The sequence below is a fragment of the Aethalodelphis obliquidens genome, unplaced genomic scaffold (assembly GCF_003676395.1).
Source record: "Aethalodelphis obliquidens isolate GAN/ISIS:26980383/991018 unplaced genomic scaffold, ASM367639v1 scaffold28, whole genome shotgun sequence".
Classification (NCBI taxonomy): Eukaryota; Metazoa; Chordata; class Mammalia; order Artiodactyla; family Delphinidae; genus Aethalodelphis; species Aethalodelphis obliquidens.
The window spans coordinates 7,161,896-7,175,327 of NW_020837972.1; the positions used below are offsets into that span (position 1 = coordinate 7,161,896).

At 48.5% G+C, this 13,432-nt stretch overlaps 1 protein-coding gene across 1 annotated transcript in view; it reads left to right on the plus strand.

The window, feature by feature from the left end:
- Nucleotides 1-13,432, plus strand: part of FAM222A (family with sequence similarity 222 member A) — a 54,764-nt gene that overhangs the window by 24,346 nt on the left and 16,986 nt on the right. Inside the window, exon 2 of the mRNA XM_027124506.1 lies at nucleotides 4,144-4,275. Coding sequence (XP_026980307.1) covers nucleotides 4,194-4,275 — 82 coding nt within the window. The 5' untranslated portion in view covers nucleotides 4,144-4,193. The remainder of the gene's footprint in view (nucleotides 1-4,143; nucleotides 4,276-13,432) is intronic.

The following is a 13,432-nucleotide window of genomic DNA, read 5'->3' on the forward strand; positions in this document are numbered from 1 at the left end:
CAAAAGCTGTGTGACCTTGGGCAGATTACTTCTGCTCTCTGTGACCATTTCCTAATCTGTGAAATGGGGCTAAAAACAGAACCCACCACAGCAGCTGCTAGGAGGATGCTGTGAGATACAACAGACAGGATGCACACGGGGCGTGGCACAGAGGAAGCATTCAGTCAATGTGCACTGCTACTATTAGCAGTAACATGCGTATTGTAATTTTCAAGCTCCCTGTTCCCACTGGCAGCGTGGGGGGTGGCTCCCCAACACCCTCTGCAGCCGGACAGGCTGGGAGAGATGACAAAAGGCGGGCAGGGCCAAAGGCCCCAATTCCCTGTTTTTTAATAAAAATAAAGACAGCCTTTAGACATCCTTCTGCTGTGCATTGTTCTGCCAAGGCGAGCAGCCCAGACTCAGTTCCTCCTCGGACTTGGAAAGTTCCTTCCTTTCTTTCCCCTCCCCTGTCACATTTTCTTTATCTGAAGCCTGAGCTATGAAAGGGCATATCGACAGCTGGGGGCGTTATCTGGTGGAGGGGACCTTTTCCTAGGGGTGCTTCCGAGATAAGGCGTCTTATCAGCCCCCACGTCAGGGACGGTGCCGAAGCATTCTAATCATTGAGGCTTGCGACATTTCCCCCCTCCCCCCTTTTTTATTATTAAAGTCACAAAAGACCTTGGGCTTATAAACAGCCCGATTTACTGATAGGGTTTCAGAATGAGCAGCGCTCCCAGGATGGTCCCTGGCTGGGGGAGTAATGAGCTGGGGCAGGGGCTCTGAGGGGCCGGCTTTCTGCAGATGGGATGATGCCAAGCAGGGGGCGGGGGGTGGGTCGTGGGAAGATCATGAGTGTTTTAGGCACCTGCTCCAGTCCTGTCTCCAAGCTTGCTGTGTGACCTTGTGCAGGACGCTTGGCTTCTCTGGGCCTCCATCACTTCATCTGACAATAACTGATTCATTAATTTAGCCATTCATTCAACACCTATTTATAAAGTGATTACTCTTTGCCAGGCATTGGGGAGAAAGAGACAAATAAGACATGGTCCTTGCCCCTGAGAAACTCACAGTCCAGTGGAGAAAGACAGACATGAAAATTGGCAATTACAACTCTGTGTGATTAGGGCTGTGAGGGGGGATGCCCAGAGTAGGGGAGCCAGAGTCTGAGTTAAAATGGATCATGTGGTGGTGCTGTAGGCAGAGGGACCAGCACAGGCAAAGGTTTGGAGGTGGGAGGCTGCCAGGCTGGAGGGAGCGCTAGGAGGGAGCTAGGAGAGATGGGGGTGGGAGGCAGGGAGGACAGGTCACAGCGGCCTTGAGGGCCAGGTAAAGGAGGTTAGGCTCTACTCTGGGACCAGAGAGAATTTTTATGGCCAAAAACAGGGCTCTGTTTTGTTTGTCTTGTTTGTAGATGATGTGGATGATACCGAACTGGCCCCTGCCCACGTCCCACGCTGGAGCCGCCCACCTGCCCCAGCAGCAGGCACAGGGCTCCTGGGAGGATGGGCAGTGGGTTGGGGGGATTGGGGTTGTAGAGAGAGAAATCGCTCCTCTCCAAGTGAAGACAGCCTCTTAGGCTGCTGATCCTCCAGTGGCGAGGGATGAAATGATCCAGGTGGCTGCAACAGAAAAGCTGAGCTGAGGCCTTCACGTGGATACCGTCTCCTCTGGGGGATCCTCTGTGGTCCCCTGGGCTGGGCCAACGTGGCCGCTTAGCTCCCAGAGCTGCCCGGTTGTACACCATCCGAGCACTCGGAAACCAGAGCCCTGCTGGGAGGGCAGCTGATGGGGTCTAGAGAGGCCCCAGAACAGGCAGCCTACCCCTCACCCGATTAGCACTGCAGTCCCAGCCTGCCCTTTTCAGCTGAAAAGCATGCTGGGGTGCGTGGCCCCTGGGGAGGGGGGGTGCTGGAGAGGGGCTGGGCTTCTGGGCCCCCAGCACCTGGTGAAAGGCCAGAGGTGGGGAGGACCTCCCAAAGTGGGGCTGGGCTTGGCCAGGACCCTGCAGAAAAATGACCTGGGAAGGATCATGGAAGCGCTATTACAAGGCCAGAGAGGGGCAGTAGCTCCCCTGGGGTCACACAGCAGGCACTGGGGCAGGGGAGGTCCCAGGCTTCCAGCCCAGGTTTCCTCAGTGTGCCAGGTGGCTGGCCTCCCTCCTTCCTGGCCCAGCGCTGCCCCAGCCTGTGGGGAGCAGTGTAGCCCAGTGGAGAGGGGGCAGGTTCACCCAGTCACTGTCTGCTGGGTGGCCCCGGGGAGGGTGCTGCCTCCCTCTGGCCTGGGTTTCCCCATCTGTGGAGGGAGAGTGGCTGCTGCTCTGGGCTGGAGCAGGGGGAGGGGCCGGGCTGCCAGGGTCAGCACAGGCCTCTTACCTTCCAGGTGGGCACATGATTGTGCGTGTCCGTGCACTTCCCGCGTATGCTGAGAGGTGCCAGAGGAGCGTGTCATTCGGGGTGGGCAAGGGTATGACAGGGTGTGCCCACCTTCAGGAAAACGTATGCAGCGAGCATGTCCGGGATGCATGTCCACGTGTCCCCAGGTGTCCAGGGGGGCCAGCTGCCCCCATGTGTACGGGTGTGTCCCAAAGGGCCCCAGCATGGCCCGCTCCCGCTGTCCGCGTCCCCAGGGAGCGGCGCCTCGTTCCCGCAGTCAAGGGCTTTCATCCCTGCAATAGCCCTACTTCATTCCCTTTTTAAACTGTATAATTTCTGCCTGATTGTAATGGCATATTTTAAAATTACCAGAAATCAAAGCCAGGAAGTGGATACCAGATCTTTCATTGCATCGCTGCATTAAGGCTGGCGACTGGGCGCGTGGCGCATGAGAACCACCGACCCTCCCCCATCCACCCCCACTTTCTCTCTCTTTTTTTTTTTTTTCTGAGACAGTAATAGGAGAAAATTGGTTTTGAAACTGAATAAAAGTCCCTTTCAGAGTAAATCATTTCTTTCAGGCTACCTTTGCTGAAAGTAAAATAGAGCATAATGAAAGGTGGGTACGTGATTGTCTTTCATTTACCGGGAGTCCAGGACAGACAGGAGGCTGCACCCGTCTCGGGGAAATACAAGATTGGAATAATTGCGCCGTAACAAGGAGCTTGTTGTGAAATTAGTATCTTAAGAAAGTAGTGAAAAAAGGCTTTTCCTCATGAATACTTCATTATTAGAAGAAAGCGGCAGAATTTAGGGCTCCAGACACCTGTTTAGTGTTAAATAACTTCTCTTTCTTCCCCTTCAACACACCCTCCCCTCCGCTTTCTTCTTTTTTCAACCCAGCCCAGCTTGGGGGCTCAGACCTTGGCAGTGGCGGTGGTGTGGCAGCAGGACAGGGTGGGCATGGGGCGCCCAGGCTGGGTGGACATCAGTAATGTCCAGGGTTGAGCCCGCCTTCTCCTTACCTGACCCTGGCAGGAGACCTCCCACCCTCTCCGCATCCATCCAGGGCAGGCTGTGTCACCCTGCCCCTCGGGGGCTCTGGGTTCTCGGAAAAGTGGGTTCTGTGAAGATAAAGATGCTCGTTTCTGTGTGAATCTGGGTGAATGAGCACAGGTGGACCTGTGTGGAGCCACATCTGAGCTGCTGCCCATGGGGGACCTCGCCCCAGCCTGGCAGAGCTGCCCTGGGTGGCCCTGCCCTTTCCGTTCGGAGTAGGGCACTCAGTCAGGGGGCCCTGATGGCCCTCGGGGCCTGGGCTCAGGGCTCAGCACAGGTCACCTCTGGTTCTCCCGGGGACACCATCCCGGGCATCTCCCCTCCAGGGGCGCTGTGAGAAGTCTCCAGGCCGGGGATGAGGGCAGACCATCACCTGAATAAGTGGGGACACCCATTCGCCCACTGGCCATTCCCGGGCACCCTTCCATGTTGGTTCCCAAAATGACCAGATGGGGTCTTTGCCCTTGATGAGCTCAAGGCTGAAGGTTGGGGGCGGGGAGGTTGGTACAGATTTGCTGGCAGGCGGTTACAAGAGAGCTGGAGGCCACCACTCTTGGAAGGATGGCCTGCTGGGGGAACGCGAAGGGGGAGAGGGTCTGAGCAGGCCTGGGGGCGTCGGGAAGCCCCCTGGAGGAGGTGGCCCACACAGTGAGCAGGGCTGGGCGGGGAGGGGGGAGGTGGGCACAGAGCAGCCCCGGTGACCAGCGCCTCCTCTCCCTCCTCACAGGGCCCCTGCCGCAGAGCGCGTCCCCCCCGCCGCGGGCCCCCAGCTCAGCCATGCTGGCCTGCCTGCAGAGGACCCAGAACGCCCCCGGCCAACACCTGGCCTGCCCGACAAAGAGCCTGGAGCTGCGCAAGTGTGAGTGACACGCCCTCCTTATGGCCCTAGCCCCACCCCTTCCTCTGCCCACCCCGCAGTCCACGGGGCTGCCTCTCTCCTGGACACACCAAGCTTTCCCCACCTCGGGCCCTCGCAGGGCAGCTCCCAGGCGGGGAAAGCCGTCCACGCTCCGGCACATCTGCCCACCACCACCCTGCTTTGGACCGTCCGTGTTCTCCCAGGCCTTTGCCCAGGCTGTGCTGCCTCCCTGGGGCCCCTCCCCACTCCCTTGGTCTGGCTGACTCCCACTGGGTGTGACCTCCTCCCCAGGAGCCTTCTCTGACCACTACCAGCACCATGGCCCCGACCCCACCACTTCTTCTGTGACCTGACTGTGTGTCCTGTCTCCCTCTGCATCAGCAGAGAGGATGACGGGGAAGCAAACACAGCCAGCCCTCGAACAATGTAGGTTTGAACTGTGCAGGTCCACTTACAGGTGGATCTCTTTCAGTAGTAAATAGTACAGTACTACAGGGTCCGTGGTTGGTTGAATCCGCAGATATGGAGGAATCGAGGATATGCGGGGCCAACTGTAAGTTATGCCTGAATTAACCACCACGTTGTTCAAAAGTTCACTGTAGTCCTGAATGGGATCCCAGCTTGCGGCCTGAATTGCTGGGTGATCTTGGGCATGTCTTTTCCCTCTCTGGGCCATTAGGGAGCTGGACTTGGTAACCTCCAAGGGTCTGTCCTCCTTTACCATCCAGGACAGGGCTCCCAAACCCTCTGATCTGATTATTTTTAACCACCATAGGTTGTTTGTTTGTTTTTTTTCCCCAAGTATTTAGACACATTTAAAAACGGAGAGGTTTGTATAAAAATCTGGATGTAGTGTGTCTTGAACACAAATCAGAGGATCTGGTAACATAAGCCTGTGTTCCTGTCCTGTAGCTATTGGTTAGAATGTAACTATTGCCTCTTTAAAGGGGACACCCATCTCCAGTTCACCACAGTCCCCACCCTTTCCTATTGCCTCTGTCCTATAGTGCAGGAGTGGTTGCCATTTACAGTGTTTACGTTGTTGCTTTTTGCTTTTTTAATATGTATTTTATCTTCAGACGTGGTAATATACTCACGTGGTCCAGTATTCAAAAGGAATAAAGGGGTGTAGAGATAAAACTCCTCCTCTCCCCGCTGTTGTGTGTCCTCTCAGAAGACGTTTTATGCACATCCGAGCAAATGTGTGTATATACATATTTTATCCACTGTCCTACCCCTCACTTTTTCACTTAGCAGTATATCCTATATGTCAGCCTCTAAAGAGCTTCCTCATTCTTTTGCCATATAGTTTTTCATAGCACGGATGATCCATAATTTATTTGACCAGTCCCCTAAGAAGAACATACCCAACCTGTTGCCATTACAAGCAATGCAGCAACAAACTCTGTCACTGGGTATGTCACAAAGGTGTGAATAAAACTACAGCATAAATTTCTACAAGAAGAAATACTGGGTCGAAGGTATGTGCTTTTGTAATTTTGATGGATGTGGTTTGACTGACTTATCTCTTCATCTTCTTGATCTATTTTTCTCATTGGGTTTTGTCCTTATTAATTTATAGGAGCTCTTTGTATATGATGGAATTAGACTTCTGTCTGCCATATGAATTGCAGATGTTTCCCCCAAATTGTCATTTGTCTTTGATTCTGCCATGGACGAGTTTTTTGAAGTATGGCCTTTGGATTTTGTGTCATACTTACAATGTCCTTTCTCATGCTGAGATTATTTTTAAAAATAAAAAAAAAGGTGTCCCCAGGGATTCTTCTAGTTCTTCTCTGGTTTAATTTTTAAAATATATGATCTTTGATTATTTGATAATTTATCTGGTGCAAAGTGTGGGGTATGGATGCGAGTGTATTCAAATATCAGTGCAATACTGTTTTCATTGTTGTAGCATTATAACACATTTAAACATTTTTAATGGCTTTATTGAGATATTATTCACGTACCATACAATCCACCCATTTGAAGTGTACCGTTCAGTGGTTTTAGTGTATTTACAGAACTTTGCATCCATCACCACAGTTCATTTTAGAGCATTTTAATCACCTCAGAAGAAATCCCTTACCCACTCCCTCATCCCCCTGGCTCCTCCCTTCTCTATAGATTCCCCTGTTTCGGACTTTGCTAGGAAGGGACTCATACAGTATGTGGCCTTTTGTGACTGGCTTCTTTCTCTCTGCATAGTGTTTCAAGGTTCATCCATGCTGTAAGCATGTGTATAAAACATTTTAATATTTGCTGGTGCTTCTTATTCACCATCCTCTTATGCAGAAATTCCTTGGCTGTTCCATTAGTTTTCTGTCTGGACTGTAGAATCAACTTATCTAGGTAAGAACAAAATCCTGTTTGGGTTTTTACTGGGATTGCATGCAATTTATAAATTAGGAAGAAATGACATTTTTATGATGTCTTTCCCTCCAATAACATGATCTATACCTTTCTGTTTGTTCAGACTTTCTTTTATGTCTCTCAGGAATGTTTTAGTATTTTCTTCATTTAGATCTTACACATTTTTAAAGTTTCCTTCCTCTGGAAAGTTAATTTTTTTGTTGTTGATAAATTTATTTATTTTTATTTTTGGCTGCCTTGGGTCTTCGTTGCTGCACGTGGGCTCTCTCTAGTTGCGGCGAGCAGGGGCTACTCTTCATTACGGTACGCGGGCTTCCCATTGCGATGGCTTCTCCCATTGTGGAGCACGGGCTCTAGGCGCACGAGCTTCAGTAGTTGTGGCGCACGGGCTTAGTTGCTCCTCCGGCATGTGGGATCTTCCTGGACCAGGGCTCGAACCTGTGTCCCCTACATTGGCAGGCGGATTCTTAACCATTGCACCACCAGGGAAGCCCCTTGCAAGTTTTATACCTTGATTTCTTTGTCTTATTTATTAGTGTTGTCTACTATCCCTGGCACAGTGAAAAATAATAGTGGTGACAGTAGACATTCTTGCTTTGTCTTTGCCCTTGAGAAGCTTCTAGGATTTCCTCATTACACAGAATGCTGGTTTAGGGGCAGATATTTTATCAGGTTAAATAAGTGTCCATCTATTCCTATTTTATTGAGAACTTTAAAAATCCAGAATGGAATCTGAACTTTACCAAATGACTTTTCAATGTCTGTGAAACTGATCATATGGGTTTTTACTTTGTTCTTTTAATATGAATAATGATATAGATTTCTTTATGTTGAACCATCCTTGCATTCCTGGTTGGTTCCCACGTGGTCACGATAAATATTACATTATAACATACCATAGAATTGGATTTTATATTTTGTTTAGGAGTTTTGCCTCAATTTCATCAGTGAGAATAGTCTTTAGTTTTCTTTTTTTGGAACAGTTTTTGTTGGGTTTTGCTATCAGTGTTACATTTGCTTCATAAAGACAATGGAGGCTTTCCTTCTTCCTCTGTGCTTTATAACAGCTTAAGTAGAAGTGGATTATCTGTTCTTTAAAGATTGTTTGATCCTTCATGAAGCAGTCTGGGCTAGTGTATTTATTTGGGAGATGGAGGGCTGGGTAACTCTGAGATAATGTTCTCTATTTCTTCTGTAATGATTGATCTAATTGTTCTTGAATGAGTTTGGTAAATTATGTTTCTCTAGAAAAGTACCCATTTTGAATTTATTTGCATGAGGTTGCACAAAATAAATTCTTTTAAGTGATTACTTCACCCTTCTTTCTTATATTGTATATTTTGTGTGTGCTCCCCTCCGCATTTTCTTGATTAGGTTAGTTAGCTAATGAGGTTATCTACCCCCCTTTCCCAAAGAACCATCTTTAGGATCCATTTATTAGTAATTACCCTTTTCTGGTTCCTAATTCATTAATTTATGCATTTATCTTTATTAAAATCTTCTTCCTGCTTTCCTTTTTAAAAAATGTCTTGAGAGGCTTAAATCTTTATACTGCTAAACAAGAAAAAAAGGAAAATAAAGGCTGTGAATTCTCTCAGCACTGCTTTAGCTGTATCCTGTAGGTTCTAGCATGTGTTTTTATTACCAGTATTTTCTAGATAACTTTACAACCTTGGCTTTGATTGATTTCTTCTTCTTTGGCTTCAGGCTCATTTGAGTTCCATCTATCCACCCAGGTAGTAGGTGCCTTTGTATTTTGTTATTTCCCGTTCTATTGCATTATAATCAGAGAATGCTATCTATGATTTCTACTTTTTTGGACTTTAGTGAAGTTTTCTTTGTGATATAATCTCCGGTGATTTTTGTGACTTTTTATGGGAATTTGAAAAGATGTGGCTTTGTTTCCGGGATTCAGAGTTTGGTGTTAACCAGTTATATCTACCCTGTTAATTACATTAGTTAGGTCTTGTGTATCCAAGATGCAATGGAATTTAATGCACAGGTATTAGTACCTTAAATCTCCATAGTGAACTGCATCCTTCTTGGCTGTATTTAATACTTTTTGGCCTGGATTCAATCTTATCTATTAAGGTGGTAACTGCCTATTAAGATGCTTTTTTAATTCACATTTTTCTTGAAACCTTTGCCAGTCCTTTTATTTCAACCTTTCTGAATTACTTTGTTTAGATGTGACTCATATAATATAGAGTTGAATTAAGCTTTGTGATCCAATCTGAATGCCTTTTAAAAAATTTTTAATAGAGTTTAGGCCATTTACATTTATTGATATAACAGATGTCTGGTATTAGTTCAGTCATGCTGTGCTTTGTTTTAATTGCTTTGAAAAGTCTTTCCCTGTGTGATCTAAGTTCTCTGCTTTGTGTACCTACTACTCATAGGGAAGGCTGGTGTTCTTGTTCTAGTGGTGTAGCATTAAATAATCCCCTAATTTTTTTCTCTCTTTGTAACAGCATCTATTCCATCTACCCTACAATGAACAAAATGATGAAATTAGTGTATTTCCTTTTTCTCCCTACAGCACTTTCTCAGCGTTCACTTCATCCTTTTAAACCTCTATTAACTGACATCAGCTTTAAATATCTTTTGATCCCAGCTATTAAAAATGAGGAGACCTGTGTACTTATACTACTGTTCCCCTCTTTCCCCGTCCCCTCTCTTCTTAGTGATACCATTACTTTACTCCTAGGGCTTGTGATGTTAACATCTGGTTACATCACCACACTCCCACAGTTCTATCCATCTCAGTCTCCAAGATAAACAGGGTCCATGCTCATCACCAGTTCTTTTGCCTTATTTTTCCACCATCTGAAGTTGCCCTTTAGTCTACGGCTTAAGGCCTCCTGTGAACAACACTCCTGGAATTCCCGCACATTCAGAATGGTCTGTCGACTTTCTACTTGAATGAGCAAAAAAATAATTCCTGGGTCACTTTGTTTCCTTGAGGATTTTTGTAGACCTTGTTCTGTTCTTTTCTTATGTTGAATGTTGCCACGGAGAAGTTGAAGCCTGAGCCCTCCTCCTTTATATTTCATTTTGATCTTTCCACATCTTTCATGCCATTACTTTACTAGCCTGTGTCTTGAGATCGACCCTTCAGAGTCTGTTTCTCCTGGAACAATCTGTGCCTTTCGACAGGCAGTTCCAAGGCTTGTATTATTTCACTTTCCTTCTTTTGGGGACTCTAGTTAAGCACAGATTGGCTGTCTTTTGCCCATCTTCCCTATGTACCCTCTTTTAATTACGCCTTTCTGACTCCCTATTTCCCTTTCATTTTGATCACTTTTCATCCTGTTTTCTATGACTTTTTTTTCTCCCTGTGCTCATTCCATTTCTCCTTTTATAATAGTTTTTTCCTCCTACTCTTTGCATTTCTGCGTTATGGAAACAGTTGCGTACTACGTTGTTTCCTTCACAATGAAATATTTGGCCATAATCTTCATCTCTTCGGTGGCCACATTTTTCTGATGGGAAGTGTTTATTTGCCAACCATCACTTATAATTGCCTTTCCTTCCCTTTTCTTATATATTTTGATTAGGTCCTGTGCTGGTTCAATTTTGATTACTTGCCTCTGGAGGGTATTTCCAGAAAGACAAGGGGGACCTAAGATGTTATATCAACATCCTCAGAACTGAAGGTCCTCTGAGGGTGTTCTTTCAGAGATAGGGGTTTACAGAATACATGTCTGCCTCATCAAAAATAGAACAATGACAGATAATCTGGAAGGGCCTTCGGTTCCAAGGAAAAATGTTTTTCATGCACAGCCCCCTTCCCTCCTTTACATGGCCTCCAGGGAGAACACGTTCTCTTTTATAAAATTAGATACTTCACTGAATAGATTGTCCGTGGCACATAATTCAGAAGGCATGAGAATTTACAGTGAAAAATAACTCTCCTTCCCAGAGGAAACCAGCATTAGCAGCTTCTTAAATACCCTCCTGAAAAATGCATGCACGTAGGAGGGGCAGTAAATACCTTTTATGTAAACATTTGCACCCCGACATACTTCTCAGCTCCTTGCCTTTTTTCTTACCGATGTGTCTTGGAGATTATTCCTCCCCTGACAGAAGGAGTACCCTCGTATTCCATTGTACAGATGAATATAACATTTTAACCATCTCCCTGTTGATGGACATTTAGGTTGTTTCTAGTCTCTTGCTATTCTGAACGGTGCTGTAATGAACATCAACTTCGTACACGTACGTATATCTGTGCAAAAAATTCTTCCAGGGGCTTCCCTGGTGGCGCATTGGTTGGGGGTCCGCCTGCCGATGCAGGGAGCACGGGTTCGTGCCCCGGTCCGGGAGGATCCCGTGTGCCGCGGAGCGGCTGGGCCCGTGGGCCGTGGCCGCTGGGCCTGCGCGTTCGGAGCCTGTGCTCCGCAACGGGAGAGGCCAGAACAGTGAGAGGCCCGCGTAACGCAAAAAAAAAAAAAAAAAAAAAAAAATTCTTCCAGGATGGGCTTGCTGGCTTAAAGGATCTGTGCATTTTAACCTCTGATTGCCACTGTCCAGGTGCCAGTGTTTCCTGCCTTGCCCTCTGCTGCCAACTGGCTGGAGATAAGGGCTGGGCACAATGACCTGGGCCAGTCCTTCCTTCCTGCCTCAAGGCCGGAACTAGAGATTGTGGAGGGCCACCAAGGATGTCCTGCTTCCCCTGCCCACTCAGACCCTTTGACATCTTTGCACTTATTGGAAAAGACACTGACTCTGCCTGTAACTGAAGAGCACAGGAGAGAGGGCGGCAAGAAGGGAGATAAGCGAATTGAATTGGGTGCCCTGCTGCCTGGTCAAGGCCTGGAAAGACTCCCGGGCATTCAGGCCTAGGCTGACCCTCTTGTCCCTGTGGCCCCCAGGCAGAACCGAGACAGGAAGGGCTGGCCCTGAGCTTTGTGACCAGACCTTGGGCTATGCTGTTTCTCACTAAGGGAGAAAGGTCTCGACTGGGCCACATGTAGCGTGACCTTGGATGAGTCAGTTGGCCTCCTGGGGCCTGCATTCTCCCTTCTGTAAAGCAAGGGGTCAGATCAGATGGACTTAAGAAGCCATCCAGCTCTGACCATCTGTGATAATAATGTCAAAAAACCGGTGGGGAGAAGACGTGGCCTGGTCTGAGCCCCCCCTCCCTCTTCTTCCTGTGAAATGGGATCAGCGCTGCCTGACTACACTGGGCTGCACGAGGACTGACCTCCACAAGCGCCCAGAACATAGGCAGTGAACCAGAAATGGCTGTTTACCTCTCTAGGACCTGAGGTCAGGCAGGTGGCCGAGCCGGGGGTACGGGCAGCCACGTGTCCAGGAGCCCAGGTGGCTGGCTGTTGTAGCCTGTTCCAGCTAACCGGAGAAAGTGACCTGGAGAAAAAGAAAGGGAAAAAGATGTGGCGGGAGGCAAAGTCCATCCCCCTTCCCTACCTCAGGCCTAAGATCTTGGGCTACTCCCAGCTGGGTAGAGTCCCTGGGTCCCAAACAGGACCCACCCACCCATCCCTGGGACAGAAGCCTGTTCTCAGCTGCTCAGGACTGTGCCCCTAATAAATATTTGACTTTCTCATCATGGTTTTGATACACAAACTTTGAGTCACACGCCGCTAAAAGTATGGGCCAGGCAGAGAGGCACCACGGGGGCTTGGCTGGTGCAGGGGTAGACTCAGGGACCTGTCATCCAGGGAGGGAGGGGCCGTGGCAGCTACCCTAGGAGACTGGTGTGAGCGTCCAGCCTCGCTCTGCCGGACCCTGGGTGAGGGACGCAGCCTCTCTGTGCCTCAGGCTGGTCCTCTGAAGATGAGGATTGAGTGACTGTCCTGCTCTCTTCCCCAGGAGCCCCCAGGACACAGGCTTTGAGACCAGATGGCCTGGGGGGTCAAATCCTGGCTGTGCCCTGAATGGGACGTATGTGTGGTCTTGGGCAAATGACGGACTGGCCCTCTCTAGGCCTTAGTTTCCTCCGCTGTGATGTGGGAATAAGAAGAAAAGGAGAGAATCCCCAGGGCCTGGCAGCAGACTCAAACCCTTTACCTGCCCCCATCTCCCCCAGAGGGTAGGACCCCTTTCCCCACACCCATACCCACAAAGGGATAAGAGGTTCCCCAGCCCATCCCTCGCATCTTCACAGATGAAGCTTCTCCCCAACGCCCACCCCTCCTCACCTGACTCCTGCTCAATGCCCCCAGCCCCAAAGGCTGGCGCCATTGCCCCTGTGGGCCATAGCCCCACAAGCATTCCTGCAGGTGCAGCTGCTTCCACTAACACTAATAAAATAAGGAAGAAACAAAGCAATTTAAAATTCCAATAAAATTAAAAACCCACCGCTGGCCGCACCGCAGATTCAATTACAGAGCTGTTGCTGAGCACAGCCCCGGGGATGGAGGGATGGTCCAGGGCCACCCCCGCCTCGGAACCGAGCCCAGGAGAGGAGAGACGCTCAGAGGTGACAGCCAGGACAGGCCCGGATGGAGTTAGCCTCCTTTTACGATTGAATGAATAAAAATAAGCTCTTAGCAAACTAGGACGGCAGGCAACTTCCTTCTTCTATTACGGAGGATACAACCACAGTCCACCACAAACCAACCCAAGTGTTGATAAAATCAGAGGAGGACAGAGACCCAAATCACTGCCTTCCCACACTGTACAGAGGTCCTGGCCATCTCAGTAAGACAGGGGATAATAAATAACAAGTTTTAAAGATTAGAAAGAAGTCAGACTGTCTGCATAGAAACCTCAAGAGAACAAGAATTCAGCAAGATTTGCAGACAGAACATCAACATAC